The 21,445-nt window shown below is 33.6% G+C and overlaps 1 protein-coding gene across 9 annotated transcripts in view; it reads right to left on the bottom strand.

Moving 5' to 3' along the window:
* Positions 1–21,445, bottom strand: part of Grip (Glutamate receptor interacting protein) — a 347,975-nt gene that overhangs the window by 9,031 nt on the left and 317,499 nt on the right. For all 9 annotated transcript variants that reach the window (XM_076410452.1, XM_076410453.1, XM_076410459.1 and 6 more), the window contains 2 exons: positions 20,517–20,697; positions 1,408–1,634 (listed from right to left, as the gene is read on the bottom strand). In XM_076410452.1, the coding sequence (XP_076266567.1) occupies positions 1,408–1,634; positions 20,517–20,697 (408 nt within the window). The remainder of the gene's footprint in view (positions 1–1,407; positions 1,635–20,516; positions 20,698–21,445) is intronic.

Raw genomic sequence — 21,445 nt, 5'->3', positions numbered from 1 at the left:
AATTTGACTTCATTGAAACGTGGAAAGATATTATTTAGTAATTTATAAAGAAAATATATTTATATAGAAAGTAATTTTGGTTTATTATTGTAATGTTTATATATAAACAGATAAATTATATTTGTTATCGTACATACGTTCTATTGTTTCTGTTCACTTATTTTACATATATAGTTAAGTATTATATGGTTATTTGATCTTGTACCATTCAGATTTTAATTCTAAATATTAGGAAATAACGGAACATCGAACATAAACAGATAAATTATATTTGTTATCGTACATACTGTTTTATATTATTTTCTTATAATAAAAATTTTAATATATTATAGAAGGCTTCTTGTAGGACTTAATTTATCGTACTATGATTCGCACTTCTTCTTTCAGGTGCAATACCAATATAATGGCGTATAGTTCTCATATATATGTAAGTGTGTTTTAATAGATAGCGCAATAATAGTGGTTATAAATTCCATTGTGTTGAATATAATAATTAGGTTATATCTACTATTTGATGCTATTTTATTAGTGTCTTTCGAAATGGTACTATGAATTTTTTTTCCACGTTATTTACGTTTACCACCACGTTATTTCTTCTTATACTATATATTTTTTCTTATAATACATACATATATATATATATATATATATATATATATATATATATATATATATATTTATATAGAAAATAACTATGGTTTGCTAATGAAGATAGATAAATAAATTATGTTTGTTTCCTTTAATTCCTATAATAAAAGTTATTTTAATATTGAATATTGCTATAAAAAGTCTTTGGTATTTTCTAGTATATTACAGCAGATATTTGTACCAATAAACTTCATACACCATCAACATGAGAACTTAAATTCTATATATAGTCTATTCAAAATTTTTTTGTACATAAGTCATTAAGATGTTTAATGTATTGCCTGCCACAATTTGTAAATTCATTTCAGAATCAGACAATATTTTCCTTCTCAGTTTATTCTAGTTAAAAAGCGGCATAATGCTGTCTGATTATTTCGAACGCGTAATCGAATGAGCCTGTCAAAGTTATCCGGTTGTCAGACGCATGCAAAATTACTGAAAGCAATAGTAATAAGAGGTTATAATTCTAAACTAATAACTATTGTGGCTGTATAATTAAGTGTAGCTTTTAGTTGTAGTATAATGTTAAAATAAACTATATACTACTATATATACTATGTTTGATAACATTAAGATATATATATATATATATATATATATATATATATATATATATATTCATACATACATATATATATATATATATATATATATATATATATATATATATACATATATATATATATATATATATATATATATATATATATATATATATATATATATATACAAAGATCAACTATAATAAATCTAACTTACCTGTAATGGTGATTCCGAGGCCGGGTCCCCGTTTGGCCAATCTGACAGTGAAAACGCCGCTGGATGGCACGATCGTGTCGGCCACGTCAAACTCGGACATCAGCGTCACCGTCCTGCCGCCCGTGGCGTCGGCGCCCATCTCCAGGATTGAAGTAATCTCCTGCAGCGTCAGATTCGTTTGGTGATTGACCGATACGATACGGTCGCCCAGCTGAAGACACCCGCATCTGGAAGGAGAAAGGCCACTTGACAGTTGCGACAATATTTAACAGGATGGAGAAAATAGATAAATAAGGGCGCCGCGATTGAATCTACAGGAGATATTGTTCGCGATTGATGATACATCGCGATAAAAATATCAATGTATACAATATTAGATTGATATGTTAGGGTTGTCAATGGGCACGGCTTAAGAATATATAACCGAGACAAAAATTTGTTTTTAAATATTCTTTTAACTGTAATGTTGCTAATGATAGCAAACGTTAAAATAATGCCAAGTTAATGAAAATTACAAGAATTATAGAGAATTTTACGCTAAATCGAATGGTGGTATAATAATTCTTCTATAACATTGTGTTTTTAAGTTATAGAATGAAAAGTGTATTTAAAAAAAATGATGGATATTCGTTTATGTTACTTATTTCAAATACTATAAATCCTAAGGCATTTTAACATGGATTTTTGTTTTTCTCATCTTAAAATACATATATTTTGAGAGTTTTATCTTTATCTGAGAGATGAAAAAATTTGCCACTTTTTCCATATATATAGTCGTGAACATTTGCGATTTTTCGCCATTTTCATTTTTGTTGTTGTCATTTCCGTTAAAATAATGCTAAGTTAATGAAAATTACAAGAATTATAGAGAATTTTACGCTAAATCGAATGGTGGTATAATAATTCTTCTATAACATTGTGTTTTTAAGTTATAGAATGAAAAGTGTATTTAAAAAAAATGATGGATATTCGTTTATGTTACTTATTTCAAATACTATAAATCCTAAGGCATTTTAACATGGATTTTTGTTTTTCTCATCTTAAAATACATATATTTTGAGAGTTTTATCTTTATCTGAGAGATGAAAAAATTTGCCACTTTTTCCATATATATAGTCGTGAACATTTGCGATTTTTCGCCATTTTCATTTTTGTTGTTGTCATTTCCGTTAAAATAATGCTAAGTTAATGAAAATTACAAGAATTATAGAGAATTTTACGCTAAATCGAATGGTGGTATAATAATTCTTCTATAACGTTTTGTTTTTAAGTTATAGAATGAAAAGTGTATTTAAAAAAAATGATAGATATTTGTTTATGTTATTTATTTCAAATACTATAAATTTTAAGGCATTTTAACATGGATTTTCGTTTTTCTAATCTCAAAATACATATATTTTGAGAGTTTTATCTTTATCCGAGAGATGAAAAAATTTGCCACTTTTTCCATATATATAGTCGTGAAAATTTGCGAATTTTCGCCATTTTCATTTTTGTTGTTGTCATTTCCGTTAAAATAATGCTAAGTTAATGAAAATTACAAGAATTATAGAGAATTTTACGCTAAATCGAATGGTGGTATAATAATTCTTCTATAACATTTTGTTTTTAAGTTATAGAATGAAAAGTGTATTTAAAAAAAATGATGGATATTTGTTTATGTTACTTATTCCAAATACTATAAATCCTAAGGCATTTTAACATGGATTTTTGTTTTTCTCATCTTAAAATACATATATTTTGAGAGTTTTATCTTTATCTGAGAGATGAAAAAATTTGCCACTTTTTCCATATATATAGTCGTGAAAGTTTGCGATTTTTCGCCATTTTCATTTTTGTTGTTGTCATTTCCGTTAAAATAATGCCAAGTTAATGAAAATTACAAGAATTATAGAGAATTTTACGCTAAATCGAATGGTGGTATAATAATTCTTCTATAACATTTTGTTTTTAAGTTATAGAATGAAAAGTGTATTTAAAAAAAATGATGGATATTCGTTTATGTTACTTATTTCAAATACTATAAATCCTAAGGCATTTTAACATGGATTTTCGTTTTTCTCATCTTAAAATATATATATTTTGAGAGTTTTATCTTTATCCGAGAGATGAAAAAATTTGCCACTTTTTCCATATATACAGTCGCGAAAATTTGCGTTTTTTTGCCATTTTTAATTTTTTTGTTGTCATTTCCGTTCGAATAATGACAAGTTAATGAAAACTATAAGGATTATAGAGAATTTTGCGCTAAATCGAATGGTGGTATAATAATTCTTCTATAACATTTTGTTTTAAAGTTATAGAATGAAAAGTGTATTTAAAAAAAAATGATGGATATTTGTTTATGTTACTTATTTCAAATACTATAAATCCTAAGGCATTTTAACATGGATTTTTGTTTTTCTCATCTTAAAATACATATATTTTGAGAGTTTTATCTTTATCCGAGAGATGAAAAAATTTGCCACTTTTTCCATATATACAGTCGCGAAAATTTGCGTTTTTTTGCCATTTTTAATTTTTTTTTTGTCATTTCCGTTCGAATAATGACAAGTTAATGAAAACTATAAGGATTATAGAGAATTTTGCGCTAAATCGAATGGTGGTATAATAATTATTCTATAACATTTTGTTTTTAAGTTATAGAATGAAAAGTGTATTTAAAAAAAATGATGGATATTTGTTTATGTCCTATATCTCAGAAACTATAAATCCTAAAGTATTTTAACATGGATTTTCGTTTTTCTAATTTTAAAATACATATATTTTGGTAGTTTTATCTTTATTCGAGTTATGAAAATTTGGCACTTTTTTCATATATATAGTAGTGAAAAACAAGATCATGTTCTACGGATCTATTGAAACACTTTGTCAAAGATGCCAGAAAATAGGCCGTGGAAAACTGACGATAAAAAATGTTTGTATATATTATTCAATAAAGGGAAGATAAGAAGGATGTTAACTATTATTCGAGTTTTTCCCGTCCTGTCCATCTATCGGTTAATCTGGTGAAACCGTGTGCATGCAATCCCGCAGGAACTAACCCAGACTATGCGACGTCCCCGTTTTGAATCTCCCTGGAGCCAACTTGCAGACGTAACAACGTCGGACGTTTAACGTCGAGCGATTCCGGCTTAAAAATCCTGCAACCGGATGATGCAGCAGCAGCGGCAGTGCGGTGCGGAGAAATGGGAAACGTTTACGGACGGTTTAGGTCCTCCCGTGGGAGAACAGTGGCTACTCCTCGCGATATTGTCCTTTATGTCTCAGCATTGTTCGTAATAGGAGCTAATATTTTATTGTTAGTGCGCTTTTTTCGAAGAGTCTCTTCTTGAGGATTGTACGGATTGTGTTTTTTGTATGAGGAAGCTTTGTGTAAAGTGAGTGCCGCGCGAGCACTTTTGACCAAAAACAACGACGAGTTGATGATTCGGAGCAGGGTTTGAAGATGATCAAGCGTAATAAACCCGAGTTTTTGCATCGATATGTGACAATGGATGAAACATGGCTCCATTATTTCACTCCGAAGTCCAATCGACCGTCATCCGAGTGGACTGCACACGATGAACCCGTTCCAAAGCGTGGGAAAACGCAACAGTCGGCTGGCAAGATTATGACGTCTGTATTTTGGGATGCGCATGGAATAATTTTCATTGACTACCTTGAAAAAGGAAGGACCATCAACAGCGATATTGTCCTTTATGTCTCAGCATTGTTCGTAATAGGAGCTAATATTTTATTGTTAGTGCGCTTTTTTCGAAGAGTCTCTTCTTGAGGATTGTACGGATTGTGTTTTTTGGCAATTCTCACTCAACAGGAAGACAGGTCGCAAGGAATATAAGAAAATAAGTTCTTTAACTATGACGAGAAATAAAGCTGAAAACTACTTTTTGGTGATATGGTGTGTGATAAGTTCAGAATTCAAAGTTTTGTAAATATGCTAATTAATGCAGCGAAATGTTTATAATTTCCGTGGGTTTTGTTTTATTATTGTCCTTTAGGGTACAATATTTGCAGATTTGTTGGTTTACGACCTTTTAAATGTAAATGGGCTCTGTTCTTGAATATTATCTTATTTAGCTTGAACATCTTCCGGCATGTTTTAACACACGCCACATGATGGCACAAAAAATTACTCTTAAAAAACCTGACAAACTTGCAGGACAAATCGTGTCTTACAGGTTTATGTTGTTGTTACATCCAAAGTATATGAGAACCATCAACCAAGAATCACTAGAAACACTACGAAAAAAGAAAGAAACGTTTGAGAAAAAATATGTTTAACCACTTAGTAGATATATGCTAAAGCACTGACCAATCGAACAAGTGCGTACAGTAACTACAGTTGTCGGAAAGGCCTTTGAAGAAATGCTGCCCTACAAAGCTTTGCACGTATCACATGCACGGAGTATGGCTTCCAGAATTAACCATCAAGATGAGTCAAGAATTGATACAATGTAAAATCTAACATCTCTCATACAGAATCAGTGAAGTACCTTGGCAACTATCTCGATGGTAAGTGAAACTGAAAATGTTACATTCAAAACTAAATAACTGCATTGGTTAGTCAGAAGATACTCTCAACTTAAACAGAAGAAACTCTTAGAAATTGGCCTATGTATAACAGAATTTCCTACAATTATTGGACTAAATAACAATATAAGTATTACGTACCAGAAATAACTTGTTTAATGTTATAAAACCTACACAATCTACTCTATTGTCTGGTATATATTGAATTTCGTTTACAATAAACTGGTAATAATGGAGAGAAAATATAGTTTGGAAAATGGACAACGGGCTATGATTTAAATTCGATGCCGTACTATTATATTCCACGTAAAATGAGAATACTGGCCATACTGTTCATTCAACTTTTTCCAACCTACATAATGGAGCTTTCAGATGAGAAATACGGCTAATTTGATATGAATGAATGATGAGTGGAGGGACGAGGCGTTTTGTTTTCAGTTCTTGGTCAGTAATCCTTTTAGGTTAATACATAAAGTTCGGTTTCATTCACTAAAAGGTCAAATAGTATTATTTGTCTATGAAAAATCTATCTATACGTCATAAGGAATGATTAATTGATACAAAAAATAAAAAAAATAAAATTAACATACGAGCTGAAAAGTGTGCAACAAAATAATTAATATTAAACAAATAAAAACACGACAAAGCAAAAATAAAGAAAATAATAAAGAAAAAATGTATTGGTTATTTGGAGGGAAATGTAAATTATTCGTACATAATAAGTTACTGGTGCACTACCAAGTACTAAAACCTATATGGATCTATGAAACTAAAGTCCTGAGAAGTATTGTGGATACTTCTCGATAATATAAGAACAAATACTTACACAGAGATCATCAGATTCATACAGTCAGAGAGGAAATTAAGAGATTCGCAAAAAGACATGAGGAAATATTCGGTTGTTCGGTAACATTTAACTAGGACGCAGACTTAAGAGAACCAAACTGTGTGATCTTGTGTAGATGTCTAGTCAAGTGTTCCAAATAATAAAAACATTGAAAAGAGATAATAACTTTTATTTTAATAGACTAAGCAAGGATCAATGGTCTTCTTAGATAAGTACCTGATTTTGAGTCAGTGTAAAGATAAATTTTAAGTTTGTAAGAGTGACTATTGAAATATAGTCATAATAAAAATATATTACTAGAACTGTATGGATGAAAGTGTTATAAAAGTAATAATAACAGGTCAATTGAAAAGTCCTCGGTCTGACACTTAGATGGCGCTACTAGAATTAAATCCATATGTGTTTTAGTTTAGCCCTAATCATCAAAAGATGCGTGTATACAATCGACAGCTGTCGGATTATTAGTTTGTGAATTATAGCATTTTGAGTGAAGCAACTTTTGTTAATGTGAAAAAAATGGATAGAAAGGAATTTCGCGTGTTGATAAAATATTGCTTTTTGAAGGGAAAAAATTCAGTTGAAGCAAAAATTTGGCTTAATGCCGAGTTTCCAGACACTGCCCCAGGAAAGTCAACCATCAACGATTGGTATGCTAAGTTTAGACGTGATGAAATGAGCACCAAAAACGGTGAATGCAGTGGACGCCTAAAAGAGCTTGTTACCGACGAAAGAATTAAAAAAATCACAAAATGATTCTGAATGACCGTAAATTGAAACTGAATGAAATAGAAGACACTCTAAAGAGATCAACTGAACGTGTAAATCATATCATTCGCACATATTTGTTGTATGAGGAAGCTTTGTGTAAAGTGAGTGCCGCGCGAGCACTTTTGACCAAAAACAACGACGAGTTGATGATTCGGAGCAGGGTTTGAAGATGATCAAGCGTAATAAACCCGAGTTTTTGCATCGATATGTGACAATGGATGAAACATGGCTCCATTATTTCACTCCGAAGTCCAATCGACCGTCATCCGAGTGGACTGCACACGATGAACCCGTTCCAAAGCGTGGGAAAACGCAACAGTCGGCTGGCAAGATTATGACGTCTGTATTTTGGGATGCGCATGGAATAATTTTCATTGACTACCTTGAAAAAGGAAGGACCATCAACAGCGACTATTACATAGCGTTATTGGGCCGTTTGAAGAACGAAATCGCTGAAAAACGGCCGCATTTGAAGAAAAAGGAAGTGCTGCTTATCCAAGACAATGCACCATGTCAAAAATCCATGAATTGGGCTTCGAATTCCCTCCGCATCTACCGAATTCTCCAGATCTGGCCCCCAGTGACTGTTTCCTGTTCTCAGATCTCAAAAGAATGCTTGCTGGGAATAAATTTTCGTCGAATGAAGAGGCCTATTTTGAAGCAAAGGACAAATCGTACTAGAAAAATGGTATCAAAAAGTTGGAGGGTCGCTACAATCAGTGTGTCACCCTTGAAAGGAATTATGTTGATTAAAAAAACTAATTTTGCCAAAAAAATTGTGTTTACCTATAGTAGGCCGGGGACTTTTCAATTGACTTGTTAGAATGATATTAGGAACAGTACTAAGAAAAAAATAATGAAAAATTACATCCAATATTGTGTCAATAACCAATACCATAAAATTAGAGTTATCGGTGCAATCAGCTTCTTGTGGTCTCCGTTTAAAATCTCGTGACCAAAGACCAGAGAACAGTAAAAGAAAATTTTGATCTACGGTTTAATTTTTAAGAAAATACCCTCAACTTTTCGCGATACCCGAGAACACAAAAGGCCCAGTGAGTCTAATTAATTTCCCTTAAGACGAAAACAAAACTATTTGCACAACTCTATCGAACAAAAACTACACTACTTTACTTGATATTTGGCTGTTAGCGAGGCACTTAATTAAGTTCAGATTAAGTGAGAGACAAAAGCCTGTTTGCTTCGCCTTTTAATTAATACGGCCATCGAAATAAAGTCTACAGAGAACGGGGAAATTGTAAGCAAGGCCGATAATAATAAGGAATTGTGAGGAACACCACTAACCCCCCCCTCCCCCCTTTATCCCACGCTTCGGTTTCGTCATGCTGCCCGTTTAACGAAGAAAAGATCGAGATGGATAAGGAAAAACCACCCGAGTTATAAGTAAATAAATATATATTAATAATGATAATTAAAATGAATGGAAATCACGTTATATTTACGTGTATCGACGTAAACGACTGTTAAATTCATTGGTTCTGACTAGTGTTGGGAACTATAGACTGAAATCGACTATCCACTGTTTAGTAATTAAATACTTTTTACTATCGACTGTTTCAGTCGTACACTTGCAGTTACTATTTTTGATTCTACTTGTTTCATTCGACTAATCTTTAACGTTCTGGCTCTGTCGTCTTAGACGCGATCTTGACAAAAATGTACCCAATTTATGCTTACATAGATGTATATATAATATATATAGTTTTATGTTTTTTTTGGTAGTTTGCTTGTAAATAATAATATATTGTATATTATTATCGCAGCCTTTTGGTACGATATTTTTCGATGTACGATTGTTAATGCAATAGGGTAACTAGATTAAAATTGTGAATGATAAATAGTAAAATAATTTGACTGTTTTTATGGCAATAATAGGTAATATTTCGATTAATCTCTCGATATTTGTTAAAAAATATTTCCGTTCAATAATAAATAAAACATTTACATCATTTCATTCAGATCATTTTTAATTATGTCATATAACTGCCCCAAGCAATTATCTCCGTCCTTTCTTCTCTCACAATTTATACAGGAAATGATTTGTACATCTGTCACGTGCCAAATATTACTAATGAGCCAATCAATTGTCTTCACAGTTAAATATTTTTCTTACAGGTGTCTATAATGGAGATTTAAATTGACCAATCAAATTACTTGAACGGCCCATTATGGCGCCCTCTGGATGTTGCCCTCTATTGAGTTGCATCTCTATTACTCTAACCGAACGCTAATAAAGAGACGCTCAAATTGCCCCTATATTCTCATTAAATACTTTTATGAAGGTATGATGGTAGTAGCGCTCCGTTATATCCCAATAAACATGATGACTAAAGTTACGTCAATGTTTCGTAACGTCTTTTTGATTGATTTTTTAGAAATTCTATCAATATTATCCTATAGTCTATACTAAAAACGGCCAAAAGTTTCAACGATAATGGATTGTAAGACTTATTGGACGAAAAGCCACTCAGATTAAGATCTTAAATTACCTCCAGATAGCTTAAAATATTTGTTAATTTGACCAAGGATTGGTGGTTATCACCAATTGGTTATTGGGAACAAAATATCCCCTCAATTGTTAATCGGACTGATACACTATGAAGCCTAAGATGTTTAACGTGCCCCATATTTTATGCAAATTTTCATAATATACAACTAATCGTTACACTGATATTAGACGGATAAGGTTCCAGATCGATCATCCTTGACGTGACACTGCGCTGAATAATCCAAGACTCTTATCGGCAGCAATTCCGTTTAACACAGCTAAGGACCGAACATTAATAACGGAGGTCGCAGAAGCGTGGGGGAGGAGAGACGGGCACGGCACTAGCAACCAGAGCGCAATGTCGTATCACGATTAGATAGCTGCTGCTTCGCTCTCCTCGAATGATGAATTAGTGAATAATACTCCAATGTTATTTCTAATTTTTTTTGATACTCTGTAGTGGAACATGTACGAAGACTATACATACATTTTGTAGGATCTATTTTTCCACCTTTTAAAGAACCTATATAACTATAACCGATTCAAAATAACAATGAACCCACGTCATCAATATATCGAATTTATTGTCTGTCGCAATTTGCAAAATTCTTTTTAAAATCAAACAATATTTTCCTTCTCATTTTATTCTGATATGTTCGAATATGTAACCGAATCAGTCTTCAAAATATTATAATAAATACAGGTTATAAACAGGAAAACATTGTTTTAAAGCTTTGCTTGTTTTGATTCATTTCAAATAGCTGCTTATTATTACTGTGTTTGAAAATGTCGAATACAAACAGAACTGATTGTTGTCAGCTCCCTTCTTGCCAGTAAAATTCATTAGAAAGGTAATAAACTAACTGTTAGATATTAAGTTATTGTAGTTTTTATCGATGGCGTGTTAATATAAGCTTGAAGTTAGCTCTATCACATATCAAATATATGACATGTATAAGAACAGTGAGTGTATTTTTCAATATAAACATAATGTAACACAATTATTTCAGAGGAAACTGTTAGTCTGAAAAATATCCATAGAAAGCTTAGAGATATGCAGTTCTTTGAGGGATGTAGAACTTCTCTTATATAGAACTCTTCATATACTGTTGGGTAATACAGGATTTAAGAGGTTTAAAGATAACCCATGAAGAAGTCTAACAGAAGTTACCAAGAATATTGTATAAAGATATTATCAGAACAAACTAAGGACAAATACAGTGATATCAAAATAATTTTACAAGGAAACACTGTATCGAAGGAAACAAGAACTAATCCTAACATGTACATACAAACTAACAGATTCAAAAAGTAGTAGTCAGTAGTATATACATTTTATCTCAATCACAATAAAGCGTTGAAAAAAGCCTTAAAATTAATTAATTGTATTAAGTTCACCCATAAATTTAATTTTAACAAACTCACAAGGACGTGTTTATTGTAAAAGAAGTGTGTATCATACATTTCCGCATTATGTCGAGCACATAACCAGAACATCCGCAACTCAGAATTCGAATCAGTTCTAACCCATTCTCCGGTATATTTAACAGACAAATCATTACCGCGTTACACTGACATCAAATCGCCATACTCCGATTCGTGTTCTTGCTTAAATTCATCGGATTTAGACGCTGCACCACTAGAATCTCTATCCGTAATCGAACAATGCCAAGCGGTTGATTATCCTATCGTTCTCCTACAAATATCCGATTGATTCGAACGTATGGATGGAGAGATAGCGATTCTTTTTCCATTTAAATATTCGGACGGTTCCCTTTTTTCTATCTTTTATCCATCTTAAGTGGTGCGATCTTCTTGAATAACGTCAGAAAATGGTAAGGAATTTTCTTAGCTTATTATTTTTGTGAAAATGTGTAGCTAATACTATATATATACATAGTCCCCGGCGTAATACATAGACGGCGCTACTGGAATTAAATCCATATGTTTTTTAGTTAGCCCTAAGCTTCAAAAGGTGCGTGTATAAATTTGACAGCTATCAGATCATTAGTTTGTGAATTATAGCATTTTGAGTGAAGCAACTTTTGCTATTGTGAAAAAAATGGATAAAAATAAATTTCGCGTGTTAATAAAATATTTTGAAGGGAAAAATACAGTTGAAGCAAAAACTTGGCTTGATGCGAAGTTTCCGGACACTGCCCCAGGAAAATTAACCATCAGCGATATTGGTATGCTAAGTTTAGACGTGGTGAAATGAGCACCGAAGATGGTGAACGTAGTGAACGCCCCAAAGAGGTTTTTACCGATGTAAACATTAAAGAAATCCACAAAATGATTTTGAATGACTGTAAATTGAAAGTGAATGAAATAGCAGACACTCTAAAGATATTAACTGAATGTGTACATCATATCATTCACGAATATTTGGCTATGAGAAAGCTCTCTGCAAACTGGGTGCGGCGCGAGCTCAATTTTGACCAAAAACAACGACGAGTTGATGATTCAGAGCAGTGTTTGAAGATGATCAAGTGTAATAAACCCGAGTTTTTGGGTCGATATGTGACAATGGATGAAACATGGCCCCATTATTTCACTCCGAAGTCCAATTGACAGTCATCCGAGTGGATTGCACACGATGAACCTGCTCCAAACCGTTTGAAAACGCAACAGTTGGCTGGCAAGGTTAGAGCGTCTGTATTTTGGGATGCGCATGGACTAATTTTTATTGACTATCTTGAGAAAAGAAGGACCATCAACAGCGACTATCACATAGTGTTATTGGACCGTTTGAAGGATGAAATCGCCGAAAAACGGCTGTATTTGAAGAAAAACAAAGTGCTGCTTCACTAAGACAATGCACTGTCTCACAAGTCAGTGAAAACGATGGTAAAAATCCATGAATTGGGCTTCGAATTGCTTCCTCATTCACCGTATTCTCCAGATCTGACCATTTTCTGTTTTCAGATCTCAAAATAATGCTCGATGGGAAGAAATTTTCGTCGAATGAAGAGGTAATCACCAAAACTGAGGCTTATTTTGAAGCAAATGACAAATCGTACTACAAAAATGGTATCGAAAAGTTGGAGGGTCGCTATAATCAGTGTATCACAATGGAAGGGAATTATGTTGAATAAAAAAAAATAATTTTGCCAAAAAAATGTGTTTACTATGGTAGGCGGGGGACTTTTCAATTGACCTGTTATATTCCAAAATACCAAAACCTTTTTAATATCAATCAGTTGTATATAAAAAAAACTGCATGTCTTGTAAATCTTATTGTAATCAATTTTTATTAAATGAAGCGATACGAGCAACAAATTACATTTGTTTTGTTCGTAATTTAATTTTGTCTATATGTAGCAAAATTTTATTATTTTTGTATTGTTTGGGCACATCATAATTTTGTCTTAAATTCCTAAATATGTTCTCGAATCTATAAAGGTATTCTAAAACCCATCAATAAAATTATTAATATATTAGGAAAGTCATTGGAAAATGATTAGAAATACACGTAATAACAAAAATATTTTCTCAAATTCAGTTCAACCATTTTCTCGCGTCAGCCTGGCCTTATTAGCTCGTTGAACATTATTAAATTTTATAACGGGCGTTAATAACAAGTGTTATACACTACAGGTAACATCGTGTTGTGTACTCGATGCCAAAAACGCTAGTTTTCCACATTGGCAATTTATTCTCCAAGATGTTTCGCGTTAATTGGGATATAATTAAATTCCTGAAGCTTAGCAGCCGTGCTTGACATGATTCCGGAGTGTTCAAGACGAAACCCAAAGGCTTTATGAAATTTTGCGCTTAATTGCTATATTGGTTCAGGTTGCAATTTTAATGCTGCACTACAGATATTGGTAATTCTAATCCGACGCTTTCAAGAAGTATTCAGATAATGATATTACATTTTAGGCCGATCTGTAATATATAAAGCACCTCTAATTTGCTAACCAATTTAGAATCATATTAATCTTTTTATAATTTAAATTTATAAATAGATTCTGGATACAGATAGTTTAAAATTTGATATATCTTATAACATATATAAAATTCTCATGTTACAATGTACCGATACCGATTCTTACGAAATTTTTTATGCATATTCAGTAGGTCTGAGAAACGGCTACTATCTATGTTTCAAACCCTTAAGAGATAAAGGGTGTTAATTTAGTAATTTTTTTTAATTTTTTTATTATGTGGCATTAAAAATACATACAACCCTAAACGTTCACTTTTCTATCACCAACCCCTGCTTTTTAATAGTCATTTTAATAATTTTATGATTTTTTATCCCGGTCGATAACCAGGGGATCGATTGCCAGGGTACTTGGTATCATATAAATCTATTGATACAGTTTGCGATGCCCCTGAAGCTGTACATTTTCCAACAGAGTTTCTGAACTCACTGGATTTATTTTTCCTCTCCAATTATTTTTCTTCGTAATTTGAACCCGCCACGGCTATGCAACGGTACGCAATTATTCATCATTTCGTCATCTGTATCATTTCATCTTACCTCCATTGACCGAGCCATATAACATACCCTAAATATAAATAATTTGTACCTAAATAAGTGTGTTCTTAAGTATATTACTCCGCATATAAATTATTTAACGTTAATTAAGAACAATGTATGATAATCAAGGTATTAACTTCAAATGAATCCTGAACGTATCCGAAGCTTCTGTTAATTTTTACCGAATATAATTGTAGTTATAACTAAATCACGCAAGTGGTGGTGTTCAGTGGCTCCGAAAGGGTCTCTGGTAGATAAATAATAACAACGTTAACAACGGGAACGTTCCGAAGCGGTAGGTTTTGTTTGAAGGAGACCAAAAATATCCGCCTTTGCCGCTGCCGAAATCGTTTATTGAATTAAAAGCGTATTTCCAGCGAAAGTCGGAACAGAATCAACAACCGTCGGTGCGGAATTAAATGAAATCCCTCCTTGGCCGCCCCCGGCATATTCCACATGGAAAATATCCGAGAATATTTTGATGCAATTACCAGTCTTGCCGCTGCTAAATCCTTTCCGCCGCGAACACCGAGGTTATGTGTACGTTTCGACGAATTATTTTGGTTTTTGCCGTGATTTGCGCCCACAATTGGCAGGGGGGAGGGAATAGGTGGTCGTATTTTCTTTTATTGTCGAATTTCCATCCGGGCTCGCCCAAGTTTTCGGTTCAATGTTTCCTCGGATCAATACATTGCCCTCGTCTCTTATATAAGCAAGAGTTTACAGCAACAAAAACTCTAATTCTCTCTCTACTGTTGTTCTAGCCACGGGTTCGAATCCTGCTGGAGGCATGGATATATTCGATGTTTGTGATAGTAATTGTAAATGTCTTTAAGCAACATCGAAAAATCCGAGAAGGAATAACCATTTCAGCCACGCCCGTAACCAGGCTGGGTAAGACCGGATATCTTTTGGGACGGCCTTCAAGTTAGTCACCGGCCAGTTAGTAGGGTTAATACTGAGGACCGTGGTTCGAAGAACACGTTAAACAGTAGGTCCAGTCCAGATAAACCCTCCTTGGTAAAAAGGAGACTTGAAAATATATCAAAAAAACTTTACGGAAAGAAGTGGCGTGGTCTAAGCCACTTTATAAAGCTAATCATGTTTCTCCCGTGATATTCTAAGGGGAATAACTTAAAAAATATATGTAAATATTACTAAAGCTTTTTTTGACAATATTCTGAATATAAGATCAGAAATAAAGTTGACATATAACATTAATTACAGTAACAAATGTCTGAATATTAAATTATAAGATCTATATTTGTAAGTCTGACGAATAATAGATGAATTTAAGAATGTTTTTATAGGTTTAACAATGTTTTTTTGCCTCAATATCGATATACAGTAGATATGAGACTATAGAACATTTTTGAATAATGGGAAATCAATTTTAACTGATCAATATCAGAATAATATCTGGGATATTTGAATATATTTATTTTTTATTGTTTCTAATAGCGTGAATATTTTTATTGTTTATAATTTAACTAGCGACCCGCCCCGGCTTCGCACGGGTGCAATGCTGATACTAAATTAAATACACTACAGAAAAAATATGAACGTTGTATATAAAAACATAGCGGCCCGCTCCGACTTTGCACGGGCATAAAATATATATGCCTATGTCACTCAATGAAAACATGATTAAAATCGATCCAGTATTTTTGGTTCATTCATTACTGCCCTTGGCCTGCACGCATTAAATTTGGAGTAAAACAATTCCTCTTCCCCTATACTTACTATGAAGATTTCCTGCTATCTTTGGAATATCTAAATTCATACAATTTTTGTTACATTACACATTTTTAAACGCAAATTTTAAATTTGTAATATCTCCGAAAATATTTGTTTAATTTACATGCTGTAAGGAACCATATTGATCTATATTAATTGCACACTGTATTTAAGGTACTTAATTCGATAAGGATTAATGCCGTATTGCTTAAAATAGCTTCGTAAATAAGCCATTTTCTCACGTAAAAAGTAAACAATAAAAATGGTTAATGTGGGTTATCCCTAAAAGATAAAACATATACCATCGCGGACTTTTTTGTAGACCTTTTTATGGTGTACAATACTGTAGTACATTAATTTGATCTAACTCGTAGGGTTAGCCAACGTTTTTGCTAGCAATTAGCAATAAGCCTAAAAAAATAGGTTAATTTACGACATCACGTTAGAAACCTCTAAAATTAGCAATGTTGCCTTAGTATATTATGCATGTATTATACATATAAACCTTCCACTTGAATCACTCTATCTATTGAAAAAAACCGCATCAAAATCCGTTTCGTAGTTTTAAAGATTTAAGCGCACATAGGGATATAGGGACAGAAAAGGCGACTTTGTTTTATACTATGTAATGTAATGATATTACTAATTATTTAATTTTTATCGAATTTTACAATATCAACTGATTTTTTATCACAGAACTTTTTTTATCTAAATTCCGGAATACTGGTAATTTAAATAAATAATTTATGGGAGAGTTCATTAAATTCATCCTAATACATCCCGGAGCTATCCCCTGTTTGTTTCCTGATATCTAGGACTTGCTAGGAGCCAATGTAACGGAGGATTCGTATCGGAGCACCGACCCCATCATAAAGTCCCATAATCTGACCAAATGTACAGTTTTTGGGCTTCCGCTGGTGGTCCTAGTCCCGGTCGGAGTCCCGGCAGGGGATTAAGGTTCCGTTCCGTTCCACAACTATGTTGTTTCGAGTGAGGTCGGGCAACAGGGATATGGCAATAAATTGTTGATTTATACTGGAAAATTATAGACTGTCGTGCATTAAAAGACGAGTTTTGAGTTGAAAAAACGTCATTTGTTGGGATATTTTATTTAAGTCTTGGATATTGAAGGTATTTACAAATGAGAATTAGAACTTGACATATTACTGGACGAAACATTTTATGGCAGACTTGCATCGAACACTGAACTGAAGAAGCAGTGTAAAATTAAAACGTGAAATTGTTTTTGATCAACTGTTTTGAAGATAACAAAAGTAGTGTCACTTTTAGCACAATAACTCACAAACTTATGAGTAGAATATCATTATTTTTTTATTATTCCAGAATAACCTGAGAGTCTTCAGCCCATGTGTTAGTCTCTCTAGTAAAATACTATATAACAGGTCATTTGAAAAGTCCCTGACCTACCATAGTAAAACACATTTTTTTGACAATTTTTTTTTATTCAACATAATTCCCATCAAGAGTGACCCTCCAACTTTTCGATAACATTTTTGTAGTAGAACTTGTCCTTTGCTTCAAAATAGGCCTCAGTTTCGTCGATCACATCTTCATTCGACGAAAATTTCTTCCCAGCGAGTATTCCTTTGAGATCTGAGAACAAGAAATAGTCGCTGGGGTCCAGATCTGGATAATACGGTGGATGAAGAAGCAATTAGAAGCCCAAATCATAGATTTTTGACACGGTGCATTGTCTTGGTGAAGTAGCACTTTCTTTTTCTTCCAATGCGGCCGTTTTTCGGCAATTTCGTCCTTCAAACGGTCCTATAACGCTATGTAATAGTCGCTGTTGATGGTCCTTCCTATTTTAAGGTAGTAAATGACAATTATTCCATGCGCAAAATACATACGCCATAAGCTTGCCAGCCGACTGTTGCGTTTTCCCACGCTTTGGAGCGGGTTCATCGTATACAGTCCACTTGTATGACTGTCGATTGGACTTCGGAGTGAAATGATGGAGCCATGCTTCATCCATTGTCATATATCGACGCAAAAACTCGGGTATATTACGCTTGATCATTTTCAAACACTGTTCCGAATCATCAACTCGTCGTTGTTTTTGGTCAAAAATGAGCTCGCGCGGCATCCTCTTTGCATAGAGCTTTCTCATACTCAAATATTCGTGGATGATATGATGTACATGTAAGTTGATATCTTTAGAGTGTCTGCTATTGGATTCAGTTGCAATTTGTGGTCATTCAAAATCATTTTGTGGATTTTTTAAATGTTTTCATCGGTACCAACCTCTTTTGGGCCTACACTGCGTTTACCGTCTTCTGTGCTCATTTCACCACGTCTAAACTTAGCATACCAATCCTTGATGGTTGATATCTACTGGGACAGTGTCCGGAAACTCGGCATCAAGCCAAGTCTTTGCTTCAACTGTATTTTTCTCTTCAAAAAGCAATATTTTATCAACACGCGAAATTCTTTTTATCCATTTTTTTCACAATAACAAAAGTTGCTTCACTCAAAATGCCATAACTCACAAACTGATGATCGGACAGCCATCAAATTTATACACGCATCTTTTGAGCGTTAGGACTAACCAAGAAACATATGGATTTAATTCTAGTAGCGCCATCTATGTGTCAGGCCGGGGACTTTTCAATTGACCTGTTGTTTATTCACCATTTTCTGATGATTATACAACCGAACCAATAAAATTTACCTATTTTCCTAACCGGAAAACTGCATATGCACATTTTCGCTCCCTTTTTAAAAGCATGTACGCGGTACTTACGTGGGTGGCCTGATTCTCGCCTATTTACGGCGTCGTAAATGGAATAAAAACAACGGAAGTCGCCCGCTTCGCGGTGGAAGTGCACTTAAAAACCCGGCACGTCAGTTCACCGCATCAATAACCGTTTAGGGGTAGCGCGGAACCGTCGGAATTTCACCTGAGGGGGCCGTCCGTCCCGTTACCAGACCGTAGGTTGGGTAAATAAATAGCTAATGTACCGGTGGGGATCCCGGCCTCATATCGAAACATACCCACAACGATATCAGCAAATATTTGCGCAATATGTATTTAAATAAACAAGCTATAAATTGCCATTACCTCGGAAATGGGGCGAATGTGCTGGCGGAGGATTTTTTTGCTTTCTCCCGCCTTGCCTTGCGATTCTTTTGGGATTAAATATATTTTTGAGTAATGGAGAACATATTTTAGTCGATTTTAATCATTAAAATGGTCGAGGAAAAAGTAATAGTCTATTTAAAATAACAATAAACTCACGTCATCAAGGTGTATGATGTATATACCTAGCAGTTTTTAAATTCGTTTTAATATCAGACGATATTTTAGTTCTCATTTTATCCTAGTTAAAAAGGGGGATCCTCCAGGGGATACTATTGCATAAACAACGCACCTAGAACTCTACTTCAGTTCGATTTTTACCTCCTAATCTAGGAATGGTAAGTGAAGAACAAGGTGAACGCTTCACCATCCTGGTGAAGCGTTCACCAAACAGATAGAAGAGCGTTATCAAGGAAGACGGAATGCTGGAATGGAACGATTTCAAATTTTGATACTAGCCATATTTGCTTGTAGTACTTTAATTTGTCATAAGTTTAAGACGGTACTTGTTAGGTGTTTGTGTTCAGCAGGTATAATTTGACAAAAAACCGTCTCATTTCATGTTATAGAACAAAAATTGTCCCACAGTGTAATATGGTGTTCTTGAAAAGCTTAAGTGAACATTAGTATCATGATTGGTTTACTAATTTCCGTTCTCTGAGCATCGATACTCAAGATGAACCTCATCCTGGCCATCAATCGTTGAAAAAAACGATGTAATATTGAGTTAGATCGCAATATTTAACTAATCATTCACTATAAAATACTTTTGAATTATTTACATAACAGTGGATACCAAGAAAGCGCTATATCTGGGCTATCTATATGAGTTCGCAGTAAACAAACTAGTAGAAGGCTTGATATAGGTATTTGGTCAGTATAGAACGGAATTGTTTCTTATGATCATCATTCGACTAATACGTTTCATATAGAGTATAGAAAAATGGACCAGTTTTAATCAATAGGGAAGATGTTTTCCAACACAATAAACCTTCATAAGTTTTTTAATATGAACAGTAAAAGTACTGTGGTTTCTATATCTGTCTGTTGTATATAAACGCTTTTTATATAAATGATAGTGTCACTAAATATATTTTATGGTTAAAATGTAATATGCCGTGATGTTTACCTGTACGCTGGTGAATCCGGAGCGATCCTAGTGATAAGAATGTCTGCGGAGCGATTCTCGCTGTGGTCACCCACAGAAACCGTTAAACCATAGCCCAGACCTCTATCAGCGGTCAGAGTGACAGTCAGCGTTTCCGGATGTGACAGTCCCACCGAACCAGAGCATCCACAATAGCTGCTACCTGTTAAAACAGAAATTCGAATTAGATTCATCATTAAGCGGACTTGATTTTACTTTATTTTTTAATAATTGTGTTCTTTTCCAAGATTCAGTTGGTTTAGAGTAGTATTTTCGATAAAAATTAAGTTGAATTGAAGAACCAGGGAGTCATTATTAAAAATATAAGGTTAATAAGAATAATGGTTGTACATCAAATAACGTCAACACATACGAGGTGGTAAAGCATCTATAAAAAATTGTTGAGGGCAACAGAATGACTACATTCAATTTATCTTGGCCTAAAGTGATGTCATGGATGTTGAAGACATATACGCTTCCTCTGATACCACTGGATTTTTCTGCACAGAAACTGGATCACTCGAATCAGCGGCAATATGAAAAGCTGTAACGGATATTTGAGTGATATTAACGAGCGTTCTTAAAATAAAAAAATCCTCAATAATTCCCACAGACCTTGTCTTATTCCACTTCATGTTAATGAAAACCCCCATGTATACATAGGAAGGTTCCATCCCCTCAAAGGAAATTGGATTTTACTGAATACTTTTTAACATATATCACAAAGACACAGGGAAAAAGAAAGTTTGTCCTGCCTGGGAGAAGATATATTTGCAAAATTGGTTAATTAACTTAATGAGGTTACGAGGGTCAACGTTCCTAAACGGACTTTCTTTCCTCTTCGGACAGATGCTTTTACTTTCCAAACTCCGACAAAAAGTACTTAATTAACGGTGATAGAAACTCGGTAA

Source organism: Rhynchophorus ferrugineus, unplaced genomic scaffold (assembly GCF_030347505.1).
Source record: "Rhynchophorus ferrugineus isolate W39M unplaced genomic scaffold, kcgeb_rfMv2 rfM7, whole genome shotgun sequence".
NCBI lineage: Eukaryota > Metazoa > Arthropoda > Insecta > Coleoptera > Curculionidae > Rhynchophorus > Rhynchophorus ferrugineus.
The sequence above is the reverse complement of the archived record's forward strand: the minus strand, read 5'-3'. Positions and strand labels throughout refer to the sequence as shown.